Source organism: Thamnophis elegans, chromosome 1 (assembly GCF_009769535.1).
Source record: "Thamnophis elegans isolate rThaEle1 chromosome 1, rThaEle1.pri, whole genome shotgun sequence".
NCBI lineage: Eukaryota > Metazoa > Chordata > Lepidosauria > Squamata > Colubridae > Thamnophis > Thamnophis elegans.
In genome coordinates this window covers 106,255,588-106,272,585 of record NC_045541.1, presented here as the reverse complement: position 1 = coordinate 106,272,585, position 16,998 = coordinate 106,255,588, and the positions used below count along the sequence as shown (strand labels likewise).

The 16,998-nt window shown below is 37.5% G+C and overlaps 1 protein-coding gene across 1 annotated transcript in view; it reads left to right on the top strand.

Annotated features, from left to right (window-relative positions):
* Nucleotides 1-16,998, top strand: part of ALX4 (ALX homeobox 4) — a 69,604-nt gene that overhangs the window by 32,023 nt on the left and 20,583 nt on the right. Inside the window, exon 3 of the mRNA XM_032229840.1 lies at nt 15,388-15,698. Coding sequence (XP_032085731.1) covers nt 15,388-15,698 — 311 coding nt within the window. The remainder of the gene's footprint in view (nt 1-15,387; nt 15,699-16,998) is intronic.

Here is a 16,998-nt window from a genome sequence, read left to right as displayed (position 1 = left end):
TTATTTTAACTCTGAAATCCTGTAGATTTCTGAATCATTTATTTGTCTCAATTCAGGGCCCAAAACATATAATATGTTAAACATTCATGTTAGTTTCTGCTACAAGGTACACTCTGGGTTTCCAATCATTTTATTGCTACAAACCTGTTTGCCTCTGGTTTTATCCTTGTAGCAGATAGTGTAAGGGAGCAGAGGTGATTCTGTCAACTTCATGCAGCATCTTTTTAAAATTATTTTTTAATTTTCATCTATCCCATCCAGTAATTTTTATATTGTTGATGTGTTTTCATGAGATGGATTATCTGGGAGTATGTGAATTTATGTATGTGTGCTTGAAGAAATACATTAAAACAAATCAGGGAGAAAGGGACGGAAGGAGGGAGGGGAGGGAAGGAAGGAAGGAAGGAAGGAAGGCATGTAAGTGCACAAACACAGACATTTGTGATTCAAGAAGAAGACATAAAAACATAGAAATGAAATGGGAAATTTAAACACAGGTTCAGGATTCCAGACATACCAGACATATTGCTATTTTCAGCCTCTTTTTGAGCATGTCCACTGAAGGAGAGTTTACCATTTCCTCGCAATTCATTCCTCTGATGAATTATTTTTACTACCCTGTTTCCCAGAAAATAAGGCCTCGGTAAACACAATATTAATAAATTTTCATAGCCTTTAACTAGAATTTTTCTTCCTTAACTTAAGGCTCTTGAGCTGCTTGCGGGTACTATTAAAAGCTGAGGACTTTTTTCTGTGTGACATTCTACCAGGTATTTACATACTTAGCTGACTCAAGAAAGGTATTACAAAGGTGCCTATCAAGCGTTCCTCATCAGCCTGGCTAGGAGATTGCAAGTGGAGATGTATACGTATATATATGGCTCTGTGTGTGTGTGTCTGTGTATATGTATGTGTGTGTTCCAGCATAACTCTGGAACGCCTCGAGCAATTTCTAACAAACTTGGTACACAGATGACTTGCTCTCTGGAAAAAAATATTATGGGGATAAGGCACCACTAAAACCTCTCGGGGGGGGGGGTGTTCTGTTAAAATACAGCCTGTTGTGCCTTAAAATGGCTTCTACTCTACTGCCGTAAAATGGCTTCTACTGTGCAGTGGAGTTGCACAAGGGGGCTCTGGTAAGGGGGAAAATCCAACATTAGAAATTATGTTTGGTCCAGACATTTTTCCCCTAAAAATAAATACCTGGCTAATGCCGGGTTATTGGCTAGTAGATTATAAAGCTGAAGTCCACAAGTGATAAAGCGTCCATGGTTCCCTACCTCTGATGTAGAAGGCTTAATCTAGATTCCTGCGTGCTGCAGACAATTGAGATTAATGGCCTAAATTTTCCCATCCAATTTATGATTCTATGACATATTATGGCACACCTTTATTTTCTAAAACTTCATTTCCATCCCCCAGATTATTTGTTGCCCCTCTCCGGATCTCTTTAAGTTTGATTGGATTTTTCTAAAATGTGGCATATCCTGAACTACCTTTTTTTCTATTGCAAAGATTCCTTCGGTGGATTTATGTGTATCCTATATATGTTCCTTATTGCTAAATAGGAATCATCAGGTGATAAAGCTAAGTGGCATAGCTTGATTTCAACTTTCATCGTCCTTGACTGGGTGTGTAATGTAAATCAGGAAGGGAGAACATTTTGGTGATCAGGAGACATATTTCATTTTCATGCTTCATTTTGGGGGTGGGGAAAGGGTAGGAAGGGAGGAACAATGCAAAATGGGCAGCCTAAAATCATGAATATGGAGTTCACTGGGTGACTTGGGTGCCCAATGAATTTAAAGAGAGAGGGAGGGAGGGAGGGAGGGAGGGAGGGAGGGAGGGAGGGAAGGAAAGGAAGGAAGGAAGGAAGGAAGGAAGGAAGGAGACAAAATTTTATTATTTTTGTTTCCCTAGCAAGGAATTTTTTTTCTTTAAACATTAAGATTTACACTATTTTTATTTATTTTCCAGTTACAAAGGTTAGAATTTGCACTGATATTTTCAGCAATTGTGCTATTGCTTTTGACATTATCATCAGATGGATTTCTGGGAGTGTGTGTATTTTGAGCCATAAATTAGAAAGATTGGGTGGGAAGGCAGAAGAAATGGAATTGAAGGGCTGCATGGGGCCCCGGGGCTTAGTTTTTTAAACTATCTTTTGTCTGGACTATCTGTATGATTTTTGCAGTATTTATTATGTAAATTCTAAAGGATGTACTCTTGTATAAGACCCACATCTGCCAGCCACATTTCATGGATGCTCTTCATATCCTGTAAATACCGTTATATTCGCAGCTTCTAAATTCTCTACCTCTCTCTTCACATTCTGTGGTTCAAATGTACGCTGCATACAATGAAAAATGAATGATTTTTTGATGTACACAACACAGCCTTGCTTGCTCTTATTAATGATGCTAGAAATAATGATTTTTTTACTGTCCTTGTTTAGGAAAGTTTCTCACTATCTTTTGCTCTTTTTGTCTCTCTTCATTTTTCTTCACTTTGGATTATTTGGAATGTAAGTGGATTAAAATGGTTTCTCTTTTAAGGTTGAGACGTGTCCCCCCCCCCAAATATGCTAGGTATTCTTACACTTTGCTATGTTTCTTATTTTCAAAGAGTTTTATTAAGAATTACAAATAAGAATAACAATGAATACAAACTGCAAACATAAACGAAGGAAGGGGAAAAGGTGTAAAAAAGAGGGGGGAGAAGGAACTTCCATATTCATGCCATAAAATAAAAATGATTTTACTAGAGAATCACCCTCTCTTAAATGCAACATAACTCATATCTTAACTAAGAAACAAAATCCCATAAACTCAGCATTTGTTCTTTGTCAGTATAAATCTTGTAAGGGGAACCAGATATAACTAATTTTCAATTTTAACCTTGATTAAATAAGACAACATTGTATTCCTCCCCTGAATTTTTAAGAATCTTAACTTTCAATTTTCTTCAAAAATAGAGCTTAATTTCTATTCATATTTTTTAAGCCAAGAATTCTTCAAAACATTAACATAATTCATCAGAGCATATCCAATAAATAAAGCCCCCCCCCCTTAAATCACTTCTTCTGAAGTTCTTCAGGATCTTAACAGAGCTTAGTTTGAGGATCCAGTAAGAAAGTTATCCCAATCCCTTTTCCGATTTAAAAACTGTACACCTACTTTATGGAATGAGACATCCATCAGTCTCATTTGTGTGTCTACTACATCTTTCTCCATATTCTTCTCATTGCTTTACCATTTTAAATCTACCTTCAAATTAGTTTCAAAATTGTCCATTGTAACTTTTTCTCCTTCTGTAATTTCATTAACATGCGCTCTCTCTATCATATCCAGTAATTTTGAAGACCAGTATTTATTAAGAAATTATTGCCCCATTCTTTATTTCCTTAACAAAAATAATGTATTATCTTTTAGCTCCCTCTAGTGTTGAACCTTTAAGTCTCATTATGTTTCTTTAAAAAAAACCCAATCTCCATTTCCCACAGGAATACGTCTAATTAATTCATAACTATAATTCCAAACCAGCTGCATTCTTAATCCATTGTTAACTTTCCAAAATTCATATTCTAAGCATTCTTTTACTGTGTAATAAAAAATAATATTTTGCAAAGTAATCCTCCTCAAGACATCTTTCTTCAAGAAGGCAATTCACCCAATGAATACTGTAAAATCTTGCTGAAGGGACTTAATCTTTTCAGTACAGAAAAAACAACCAAAAAGTAATGAATATAGCAATAGCAGTTAGACTTATATACTGCTTCATAGGGCTTTCAGCCCTCTCTAAGCGGTTTACAAAGTCAGCATATTGCTCCCACAGTCTGGGTCCTCATTTCACCTACCTCGGAAGGATGGAAGGCTGAGTCAACCTTGAGCCGGTGAGATTTGAACTGCTGAACTGCAGATAACAGTCAGCTGAAGTGGCCTGCAGTACTGCACCCTAACCACTGCATCACCTCGGCTCTAATGAAGAAATTAGGTTCCGTCAATCTTTATGTCGTTAAATAGCTGCATTACAGATGCAAGATAATGGAATCCTTGACTCCCAACTGGTCAACTCATAATTGTAAACTGATAATTCTCGCAATATAACATAAGGAATAGCTAGTCAGGATCATGTTTCACCTGTCCAGATGCACATCCAGCCTTCATAACAAGAACTTTTATGGAGTCTTTCGGAATTGTCCTTATAAGACCATGGGCAGGACATTAGTGTACTTTCTTGTCAATCAAAGACAATGCATCCAGGCTAGTTATACAGGTAGTCCTTGACTTACAACCATTCTTTTAGTGACAAATCAAAGTTATAAAAAATGACCAGCCCTCACCTCACTCTTTGGGCTGTTGCAGCATTCCCATGGTCACGTGGTCAAAATTAGGTGACTAGGGAATTGGCAACGTTTACAAAGATTGGAGCATCCCATGTCACAATCATGTGATTGCTGTATTTCCTATATGTTGGTGTTACTATTAATTGCCAAGCTGATATCACCATGGCATAAGTGCTATAAACAATATATTTTGTTTATAATACTTTTGTTTGTAATATTTATATTATTTGTAATATTATGTATTTACTATATATAAGTCAGTTTGATGTAGTGATTAGTGGTTAAAAAACAGGAAACTCTGAATTCCAGTCCTGCCTTAGGTATAACCTTAGGTATAAAAGCTAGCTGGGTGACTTTGGGCCAGTCATTCTCTCTCAGCTCACCCCACCTCACAAGGTTTGAAAAAAAGATAGGAGGAAGGAATAGTATTAAGTATGTCCATCCCTTGAGTTTTTTTATAAAGATAAAAACATGGGATATAAATACAATAATAAAATAAAAAATAAGGAAAGGAAAGGGTAAAGTAAATAATAATAATGGCAACTATATCTAATGGCCATTCCACCATTGAAAATCTGATGGTGGAATGGCCATTAGTTGTAGTTGCCATTATTTATTTATTTTTCCCTTTCCCTTTTTTTTCCATTCCATTTTATTTACTCCTGATAGCCTAACTTTATATAATACCTTAGTCCCAAGTATGTATGTATATGTGTATGTGTGTGTGTGTGTATGTAGGTCTTTGGTTATTCGGGTTATTCGGCTCATCAGCAGCAGCAGACTCAAACCCACACTGATGATGAGGCACGACCAAGGACCAGAAGCCAGACCGCAACTGCACCAGTAGCCACTTTAAATCCCTTCAATCCTTACATGAAGCCCAAACCCCCAACCAATCAGAACACACCTCCACCCAATCAGAACACAGCCAAGCTCCCACCCAATCAGCTCAAACCCTCACTGGCAGTTAAAAGGAAGAAACAGCTGAGATCTCACATTGCTCCTGGAAGCAAGAAGCCGAGCAAACAAGCCTGAAAATGACAAATGAGACTTTGTCGAAACATCGCCAAGACACTTCCAATTTTACGCGGGAGAAAACCCAAATAACCAAAGACCTACATATACGTGTGTGTGTGTGTGTGTGTGTGTGTGTGTGTGTGTGTGTGTGTGTCTATAAACCAGGAATCAACTTGGTGAGGCTAGGTGTTAAAAGAAAAGCAATACTTAACTTTCCTTGACTACCTCTGCTTTGCCTTGTATCCTGTTTTATTATTTATGCTACACCTTTTCAATTTTAAATGCCAAATTTATTTTGAAAATCCCAAATTACCCATCTCATTTTGGATGCATTGTCCTTGTCAGGGAAAATAGGAAGTGATTTTCTGTTGTTGATACAGCTATTTGGTATCAATGAACAACTACTATTAATGGCAACTTTGCACATATGTTGAAAGTTTTATTAGCCTACCAAGGAAATCTAGAAGCTCACATTTTCCAGATGCTCACACATGCTATGACATGCCTTTTATAAAACTCTGCTCCAGGTGATTTTCGTAATCTCAGAAGAACTTATATAATTGAGCCTTCTTTGAATTCCACAACAGGTTTTAATTTTCTCTTCTCCTATATTCAGAAAGAATCAGTTTTTGAAATGGTCTTTGTTTCTTTCAATTGTTGGAAATAATAATCACCGTAACCCTTACCCGAAAGCAAATAAAACTGGACATGTTGAAAATCAGCATCTTTCTTTTGGCTCGATTTTCAAAATTAACTTGCATTTTCCTCCTTTAAAAAAAATAATCATCTGAAACAGTTTAGAAACTGCAGTTGATCCCAAAAAATAGCTACAAGATTACTAACTTGGAATGAATGCCTTCACCTAATTACGTCTGTGGCTTGATAGATACACTAGCTCCTAGCTCCCAGGTATAACGTAAAATACAAATTTAACTTTTCAAGATCTAAACTACTTTGGAACAAGGAATCCGAAAGATAGCCTTTTGTCATTTTCTGTATGTCTGCTCACACTGCCCATCAAATGAAGTTAGGCAGAAAAATCATTGTCAGGGAGAGGACATTTTACACAAAAATATTCCATCGTAATGGTACATGTAATGTAATGGTACATGTATCTCTAAAGGTCTTGGATGGAACACCATCTCTGGGATCTTCCTTTCTTTTCATTTTTTTTTTCTTGTTTTAAATAATTCATATATTTTGGGCCTCTCAGTTGTAAAAATGTTACCTATAAATTCCATTCATTGTGTTGTTAAAAGTTGTGATGTACTTTAAGTGCTTTTCATTGTATTCAAAGCACATACCCACTGAGAATATTGCAATATGGAATTGCATTCAACAGTCTTAAATAAATTCATACGTTTTATGCGTTAGCCTGAAGCAAAATTTCTACAAAATTAAATGAGCTACTAGTCATTATATTTTTATCATATAACTTGCAATTTTTCAGAATTTAGCGTGATGGATAGGAAAACTTTCCTTCTCCTGTGTATGAAAACTCCTTCTTTAGTTTTCACACACAGAAAAGTATGTATTTCGTTCAAATTCATTCAAATTCTTTCGCTCTTTTTTTTCTTTTGGCAAAGGAAGATTATCAGAGGGCAAATATTGGATAGCCACTGAGGTACTTAAATTTAGCTCTGTGTTATACGTGGTGTTCTACCAGATGAAGTTTATGTTGTGCAATTGCTCTACCTCAAAATTTGGCAGTAAGTAATCTAGATGTTGTTTATTTCCTATATTGCTTCTTCCATTTTAGGGTTTGGTCAAAACTGTTTTCAAAACAGAAACAAGGTGGGGGGGAATTGGAGATCATCCCTTAATCTGACCTCTAGCTCAGACTTTAAAAGAATGCATTGGATTTTTACTGTTTCCTTCCAAGTTATTCCAAGTTATATGTCAAAACTCAATAGTTTCTTAGTTTCTAAGTCATAAGGTAAACTATATTTAAGGCACCAGCAGATGGCCACATTAAAATGATATCCATCACGCCTTTAGCCAGGAGAAAAATATGCCAACCTAAAATTTCCTTTCCTGATTGCTGCCCACTACTCTACCACAACAGTCATGTTGCTGACTTGGTTATCCTTTCTGATTTTTTTTTCATTTTTTAACCTTTTAGTCATTGTTTACTCATGGCAACTGCCTGAGATAGTGCCTGCAGTTTTTATGGAAGTGGTTTGCCATTGTCTTCTTCCTAGTGCTGAGAAAGAGTGATCGGGCCAAAGTCACCCAGCTGGCTTTGTGCCTAAGGTGAGATTAGAATTTATAGTTTTGGTAAGAAGATTCATTTAACCCCTTGGAAAAGGCAAAAAAAATTGAGAGTACAAATAATATTAATAGACAGATCTGGATTTTGGCAAAAGGAAAGAAAGAAAGGGAAAATGGAGGGTTGAAATACTAGCCCCCCCCCCCAAAGCCATTTGTTTCAAACAATTTGGTCAGAAAGGGAGAAAGCAGAGAAGTGACGAACCCACTCAAATGCAAACTCTAAATTTGGTTTTGGATTTGAAATAGAAACCAAACATCCTGAGGTGATTTACTTCGTCCGAATTTCTTCTAACTAATACATCTTAAGCAACTCCAATTAATGAGAGGTGGAATGCAACAAGGGAGAAAAAATCAATAAAAAGGACTATTTTCTCACTGATAACTGATAACCTTATCTTGCCTGCGTGGGAGATTTAATTAACTAACTGCCATAAATCAGAACTTGGAAAAGCAGGAGATGAAGAGAAACATACCCGAATTTGGCTGTATGCAAGTTTGTTCCAAATTAATATGTTTGAACAACCATAACCAACGAGAAGTAGAAGGTAGCAAGGGAAAAAATAATAATAAAATCAAGAACTGGGAAAATACGAAGTTTTTTTTCTTTGCAAAAGATCAAGATGGCTCCAGCTTCCCTTCTGTTTTCACATTAGCTAAATTTAAGGTGGACCAGACCTTTGAAATAAGAACTGTATAATTAATTGTAACCTTGGAACTGGACATTATGGAGAGGTGGGAATTTGAAGAACTATGTGAAATTATAAAAAAATAAGCATAAATCATTAAAATCAAGCCTAAATGGAATTCTGAATGCAGAGAAACAGGAATTTAAAGAAGAAGGGAAAGAAGAAGGGGGGGATAATGAAGGGGTAGAAATGGTGGAAAATAAAAAGCAGACAAAAAACTTCTTTGGGTTTGGCAATGGTATAGGGAAAATTGAAAAGGGTGGATGTGTCCCAACAAAAGAAAATAAAAAGCTGATAAAAGATTTTATACAGGCTGACAGTGGCATGGGGAAAACTGAAGAAGGAGGTTGTGCCCCAACAAAAGAAAATATAAAAGATTTCTTTGATGGTGACTTGGGGAAAATTGAAGAGGGTGGACATGTCAAAACAAAGAAAAGGGAGAAGGCAGAAATAGAGAAGCGGGACAAAAGACTTACTAGGAAAAAATCAGACAATTTGCTATGTGGGAAAATATAAAGCTGAGATAAAGGGTTTACTCCTAAATATGGCAATAAAACTGTGTTGCTAATTGATTCAATATGATAATGGAAAGATAATTAAATAAAGGTTAAAACATATGGAATATGGACAAATTTGAAACTGATATGGGGAGATCATAAAGCAGAGGTTTGTGATTCACTTTTATACATGATAATTAAACTGAGTTGCTAATTGAATGAATATGACAATGGAAGGACAATTAAGCATGGGTTAAAATATATGAAACATGGACATATCTAGAATTTCTAAGATGATGAACAAAGTGAGATGTTTACTGCTTGCTATTCTATATAGTAGCTTAAGGGAATTGTAATGAACATTGAACAGCAAGGATTGTTATTTATAGACAATTAAGGATAACCTAAACCAAGATATGGAAAAATGGAGAGAACATAAAATGTACTTAAAATGGGAAACCATTGAGATTTAAAGACAGAATCACAAATTGGAGGCATTTAAGGATACATAACTATACAAATATAATGATGAGAATAGCTGGAAATTGTAACCAGGTCTACATCTCAGTCAAAATGAGGCTGGAGGAGGGGGGGGGGGCGCGATTAAAAGCACAATGACTATATATGTATACTTTTCTCTCTCTCTCTTTAAAAAAAAGGAGGAAGATAAATGTTAAAATTAAATATGTATATTGAAAAGGAATTATAAATACCATCAACATAAAATGGAGCTTGCTCAGAAGCTGAAATACACCAAGTAAATGAGATGAAGAGTGTGAAATAGAGGAGAGAGGTAAGGGAAGAAGAGAGGGATAGGAGAGAGAGTAGGGGGGAAGAGGAGGAGAGAAAGAAGGAGTGGAAAGGGGAGAGAGGAAAAGGAGAGAGGAAGGGGAAGTAGTGAAGGACAACAGAGGGAAGAAAGGAGATAGGGAGGAAGAGGAGAGAGAGAGAAGAAAGTAACAACTATGGTGTATGGAGAGCAGAAGAGCTGTTTTGGGGAGTTGATGTTAAGATGAATTGATGTAAACATTTAATAATACAATGCAATGTTGGCTATGTAAGAGTATACATGTGGTTATATGTTATGAAAATGAAAAAATAAAAAAACTTTACACAAAAAAAGAATTTACAGTCTTGTGGAGTCTAGTCCAGAGCCTTGACCACTACATCAAACTGACTGCTTTGCTTTACTGCTTTATTTTATTGTTTATTGCTTTAAAGCTTGAAAAATAATGAGTGGATTTCTCTAGCTTCCTTTCCCTTTCTACCAAAGACTGCTGATTGTCAGGAAAACTGGTGTTTCCAAAGCCACATTTATCCAGGTCCAGGGGCAAAACTGCTCCATGCTTGTAATCAGTCACTTGGATTAGTTCTCAGAGAGCACTAGCTGAAGATGAGGTGGATATGATAAAAATAGGGGCGAGGGAAGCTTTGCCTGATTCTTTTGGGTGGCCATTGTAGCCACCATCTTGTTTTTTCAAAGTCACATCTGCAGACACCTCTGGAAAAAAGGAGAATTCCTACTTTGAGAATGCTCTTTCTTTTGATGGCATCAGGTTGTTTCACTCAAGGGCTGGGAATAAGAAAAGAGCAATATTGTGTGGATCAAACAAGGAATGTGATTGTTCTGTGGTATCCTGCAAGTAAGAACATGGCTCAGAAAACCAAAATTGGCTGTAATTTAGGGGCAGTGAAATGGTTATCTTGCATTATTATGTTATTATCTAAAAGAAGAGGTTCTGGCCGGATAATTTGTCTCTGGCCCCAAAAAGCCTTTACCAGTCTTGTCTTTTGCGTACATTGACATTGTGTGTGAGATTCCTGTGACTATTCTGTTTATCAGAACAATAATATTGGTGTCTTCCTGACCCATACGCGGTTTCTTTGCACTCTGTTCTCCTCCCTCCCCTCCCTAGGAGTAGGTCTCCAATCTACAGGCATTTGAAACTCCCATTTCAAGCCTGTTGCACATATTTTTTTCTGTTCCTCTTCCACAAATTTTAAAAAAGGGGTGAGGAGGGAAGAAGCAACCCACAATGGAACAATGTGTGTGATTTCAAATATGCCTCCCAAAAGCCATCCTGAGTTGCCAACTATCAATATAATTGCAACAATTCCAAGCCATCCCTCACAGGTAATGGGTCTTCGTCTTCAAAGAAGTCCTCCAGAATGCTTCCCCAGAACAGTCCAACTGGAAATAAATCTTCACCCTTGTGGGCTGCAGCATTGATGTAAGGGCTTCAGGGCAATCTCATTTCTCCATGGGAATCTGCTTGATAGAGCCAAGCTGTATGTGAATTTCTTGGTGTTCCTTTTCTTTTGCAGTTTGCTGAGTTCTTGGCATGGAACTGAATCACGATGTCCAGCTTGTGCATTGGCCTCTGCTGGATGATGGGGGGGGGGAGATCAGGAGGTTCTCAGTTATGCTGACTGTTACCATGAAAACCATGGTGAGATTTGAGAACATTGGACAAAATGGCCACCAAGAAGCCTCTACTCTGTGCCTAGCAGATTGGTAGGTGTACATGAACAATAGCACAAGAAGCCAGCCTGGCTGGATGGAAACATCTTTGCAATGTGTCCCCATGCCCCAGAGTGATAGTCTTTGGATAGTATTGCCATGCAACTTGTAAAGTGTCAACGATCTGCATATGGGCTTTTTTAGTGTCTCTGGTTGCTTCATTGGAAGCAGAATTGTATATGAAATAAGTACACATGGTGAAATAAAGGCAAATATGTACAACTGCATTATTCATACCTTATATGTGACTTACAAAACTGCCCAATTGTTCTATTTATTGTCAATTTTTTTAAAATTAAACAATAGATTTTTTTTTCGGAAAGCAGATACATAGACACACACAATTAAATGCAAATAATTCTGAAATATGCTATATTCTAGAAGGAAATCTTATGTGCAGGCACTGTTGGGGTGTGGGTGGGTGTGTTTGTGGGGGTGTGTGTTTGTGTGTGCCTGTTGGTCAGTGCATGTGAGTCTATTGTCTGCAGACAATCGAGACATGTACTTGCTGAAAGCTCTTGGATCACGTTCTCTCCAGAATTTGTTCTCCATCCAATAAAGATGGAATAGTCCAAGAATTATTCCCCTCCCCTTTGGGCTCTGCACACATGCCATTATTCTCCCTCTGTGACAATTCTTTCACAGACATCCATGGTGCGCTTTCTCCTCTCCTGGCAACAGTGAAGGAGGGAAAAAGACAAAAAGCTCTCTGGAAAAAAAAAAGTTGGCAGATGGCAGGCAAACCCCCTCTCCAGCCATTGTTCTTTTCAGCCTCTGCTGCCAAATCTAGGAGAAAAGGCATGTGGCTTCACAGTCAGATGGAGTCTTCTGTAAATGCTCTTGTACAATTAATGGCTTAGAAGGCATGACAAATTAAAAAGGGCCATAAACAGGGGAATGAATTTGGAAAATGTCAATGTAATAGTTGCCAGATTGGGACTTTATAGAGTCACTGGGAAATAAATCTCCCCCCTCCAAAAAAAAACCCTCTAGCTGAAGCTTAAGTACAAAAGTATGCTTTATAGGGAGTGTCACATAGCCATTGAATAGCCTTGTATCCCATTGTATGCAGGAGGAGCCTTCAGCCTGTGGAGCAACGGTGCCTTCAAGTAACTCTAAGCGCAGGGATCGTCTATCGCTTTTTTCATTTACTTACGTGATTTGCACGAGCACTAAAATGCATTGGTGGGAGAAGTGGGATCACGACCGTAACTCCACTTTTTAGTTACAGGAATAGTCAATGTGCAAATATTTTGATCAGTGAATAAACAAGCATGCTCCGTGCTTACATCAGCATCTGTAGCAATGTTTATATCCAGAAAGCATTTTCTCCGTCATCTGGAATCCTGGAAAAACAGAGCTACTGATTCCACTGCATAAATAATTACATATATTTGTTTTACTTGGAATGTGTGTATTTCCACATCACCATGAACATGTGAGCGTTACACTCTCTTCCCCCTCCCAGGAGGTTCCACATTGCAGGCAACACCCCCCCCCCCCGATCTATTATTTATTTATATCCCACCTTTATTACTTTTACAAATAACTCAAGGTGGCAAACATATCTAATACATCTTCCTCCTCCTATTTTCTCACAACAAAAAAATTTGTGTGGTGGTTTGAGTGGAAAAGAGTAACTAGCCCAAAGTGTTGACTTGACCATATGACTTTCATGGATAAGGAAGGACTTGAATTCACTGCTTTCCAGCCTGGTGAACTAGAGCAAATTGGCTCTCATGGACCAGTTTTCCATACTCAACAGTCTGTTGATTGTGAACAGGGGGCAGAAATGGTGCTTATTGTATAAAATTTAAAAATCCTGAAGTTAGTCCAAAGTCTAATCATTATCATTATGATTAAGTCATTTATTTAGTACCAAACTGGTAATTGGTGAAGTTTGAATTAAAGTTTGCCCAGTTGATTACTTACCATAATAAATATCTTAAGCTAAGGATGGACAACTCTTTCAGTTTTGATTTTGTGCGTATCCTCATTTCCTTACCCTTAAGTTCATTTCCTCTTATTTGGGATTGCCTTGCCATTTAAAAAAATATTATTATTTTATAGCGTCTATATATTTTTCCTAGCAAATGTCTTTTTGTGTGCTGTTTAATCAACATTTTGTACTTACTTTTTAAAATTATCAGTTGTAGATAGGTTTTGGTTGAGCAATTGCATCAGAAAATGGAGAAACACACAGACTTAAAAGAGCAGGTGATAGTTTGTCCTGAAACTGCAAATTAAGTAATTCATTCATTTCCTATTCTTATTTTATCACTGCACTGCATCAGAAAATTACACAATGTGTGTAATTCTGGTTCCAAGAATAACATATTGGGAAGCCAATGTGTTAGCAAATAGAAGCTCAATCATGTATAAGTACACCACATTATTATTATGCTTTCATGAAGCCCTTCATTGGCATATAATGTGTGTCAGATTTTAATTGGGAGGAATAAGAGTTAAAACTTCACTTATTGCCAACTATCCAGGATCCATTCTCTACTGAACCAATGTGAAACAGTTTACAGTTTGTCAAACAGAAGCATAGTATGACAGATTCTTTGCACGTTGAATGTTATATGTTCTGGAACTGATAACAAAAGCAAAAGCAGCAAGAAGCAAGTCATAATGATTGATGGCTAACAATCCAAGGAGCTAGAGGAAGCAGGGAGACAAACTCTCAGTATGGCACGATGATTTCCCATCTGTTCCCCCCCTGCAGATTTTCCCCTTCTTAAAAAAAATACAGTTAAATGTGACCAATAAGTTAAAATAAGACTGTAAATATGCCTATTCAGAATTTATTTTCACCCAACTGAGCAGGACATTAGATAAAACGTGTGTAAATCAGATCATTAGTAAAAACTGTAATGTTCTTTCCATTGTCGGAGAGTGTTTGCCTATCCATGGCAAAGTCAGAACGAGTCTTGGGAGTACCTTTTCGGATTAACCAATTGTATTAAAAGAGTTTAGCTTTCATGCAACATCAGATAAAGTTTTGTCTGTTGAACTGCGTCACAGCTTATTAAACATATACTGGTGTTTTTCAAACTTGGTAAATAAGATGCGTGGACTCCAACTCCCAGAATTCCCCAGCCAGACAAGGTGCTCCCAGACGCCTTCTTATTTGACTCTCTGTATGTCCTTTCCTTTCTAGAGTGTTTTGGAAATTACTCCCCCTTAAAGCCATGTGTGGAGCAGCCATCCCAAGTCTGACATTCACCAGGAATCTTAGGACTTAGGAGAATTCCTAGAATTCTCAGACAGCATCACCCAAAGTCATGCAGGAATTGTGAGAATTGCAGTTTCCCTGCATATAGAGGATATTAGACAGAGGTGGTATTCATTAATTTTCCCTACTGGTTTGCAAATGTGAGCGCCCCATCCACACATGTGCTCGGCCTTCCGCGCAGGTGCTTTGATTGCACGTGCAGCTTGCGCGCATGCGCACGGCTTGAAAAAGTGCCAAAAAAAGACAGGGCAGGTGGGTGGCCACCCGCGATTTCCACTACAGGTTTGGGCGAGCCCGTCTGAATAGCACCTCTGATACTACATTGGGGAAGGTGGGGTAAAGTAGCAACAATTAACCTACTGTCCAATGTGCTTGCTATAAAAAAATGGAAATATACTAATAGCCTATAAATTATATGGACTATATATCATATTTTGTACATTTTGAAGTAGCCTACTTTAGCATAGGAAATTGCAGCAGAATTAGCACAACATTTCTTTGCCAGAGTGGACCTAAAGTTGATCTTCTTTAAGTAACTAAACTTAAAATTAAATTAAAGGATTCCATTTATTTTATAGGCCTCAAGCTGTATCCTTCATCTTTTACTTTTACTCTAAGCCAAAAGGTTTTATATTTCTTATTTCTTAATATTTCATCCTCCTGGCACATCTCTTTAAATCCATCTCTTTTCCTTGCATCTTCTTTCTTTAAGAACATGCATCCAACTCAGTAATTTGTTTATCCATAGATTTATGATTTTCTTCTCTCTCTGTGTCCTTCTCTTTTCCCTATCCCCATCTCCTACATAGCTAAAGAAAGTTCCCTGGGAGAGACTGAACTACAGCCAGGATCTGATTCTGCTGGAATGGATAGTAGTTACCTCAGCGTGAAAGAGACCAGTGTGAAGACGTCCCAAGAGAGGGCAAGTAATGATCTTCCCAGCCCAATGGACAAGACTGATTCAGAGAGCAACAAGGGCAAGAAGAGACGGAACCGCACCACCTTCACCAGCTACCAGTTGGAAGAGCTGGAAAAGGTCTTTCAGAAGACCCATTATCCAGATGTCTATGCCAGAGAGCAATTAGCCATGAGGACGGATCTCACTGAAGCCCGAGTACAGGTAAGGGCAGAAACTGTAGGTCATAGGAGAAAGGAAATTGGCAAGTCCACGTTGCAGTCACGTCTACAACTACAATAGTAAGCAATATCCTTAGACTGGGATAAAATGTACAGTGCTCTACAATACACATTGTACAATAACAACTTCTGTGTTTAGTTTAGAAACCTGCCAAAATGGCTTCACAAGCATCTTCAGTCAGCACCAAAGTGAGGCAATGAAAATAGGTGGTCCATTGTGTTGAAAATCTTTAAGGAGTCTTTTAAAATGGAAAGCTTAAATTTTTGTTTCCTGGTGCAAAGGAGCAGTGAAAACTATTCTATCTCTGAGTATGAATTTGATGAGAACCAAAATTTATATATGGAGTACAGAATAGAATAGAATAGAATAGAATAGAATAGAATAGAATAGAATAGAATAGAATAGAATAGAATAGAATAGAATAGAATAGAATAGCAGAGTTGGAAGGGACCTTGGAAGTCTTCTAGTCCAACTCATGCTTAGGCAGGAAACCCTACACCAGTTCAGACAAATGGCTGTCCCAACATCTTCTTAAAAACTTCTGGTGTTGAAGCATTCATAATTTCAGGAGACAAGTTGTTCCACTGATTAAATGTTCTAAGGAAATTTCTTAGTTCCAAGTTGCTTCTCTCCTTAATTAGTTTCCAAGCAATTTTTTCAGCTTAAAAAAATCCCTATTAATTAATTATTTAGTAATTCATTAGTTTTAATTTAGTATTTATTTATTTATTAAATTTGTTTGACGCCCATCTTGCTGTGACTACAAATTGAATGCTTAATTCAAGAAGGCAGGTTTCTGTGTTCAATCTCTAGCATTCAACAATGGCAGACATTATATACAACTCTTGGTACACTCATTATTCACAATTGTTCAGAGAAGCTCAGTGCTGTAGCAGATACTTTGAAAGTACAAATAGTCCTTGCTTAACAACCATTTGTTCAGTTTTCACTCAAAGCGACAATCGTGCTGAATGAGGAGACTTAATTTAGTTTACTTTATTGTCATTGAGCCTCATACAACAAAATGAGATGCCATCTTCAGTGTACATCTTCAATACTTATGGATGCTCCTCAAATTTATAGTCATTGCAGCAGCCCTGCAGTCACATGACGTGATTCGGACACTTGGCAACCGACTTGAAGTTACAATGGTCACAGCATCTTGCAGTCACATGATTACCATTTTCAATCTTCTGTAAAGCAAAGTCAATGGGGAAGCCAGCAGGAGGTCAGAAATGGGCAATCACATGACCTCTCGAACAATACCAACGGAGCTGCTATC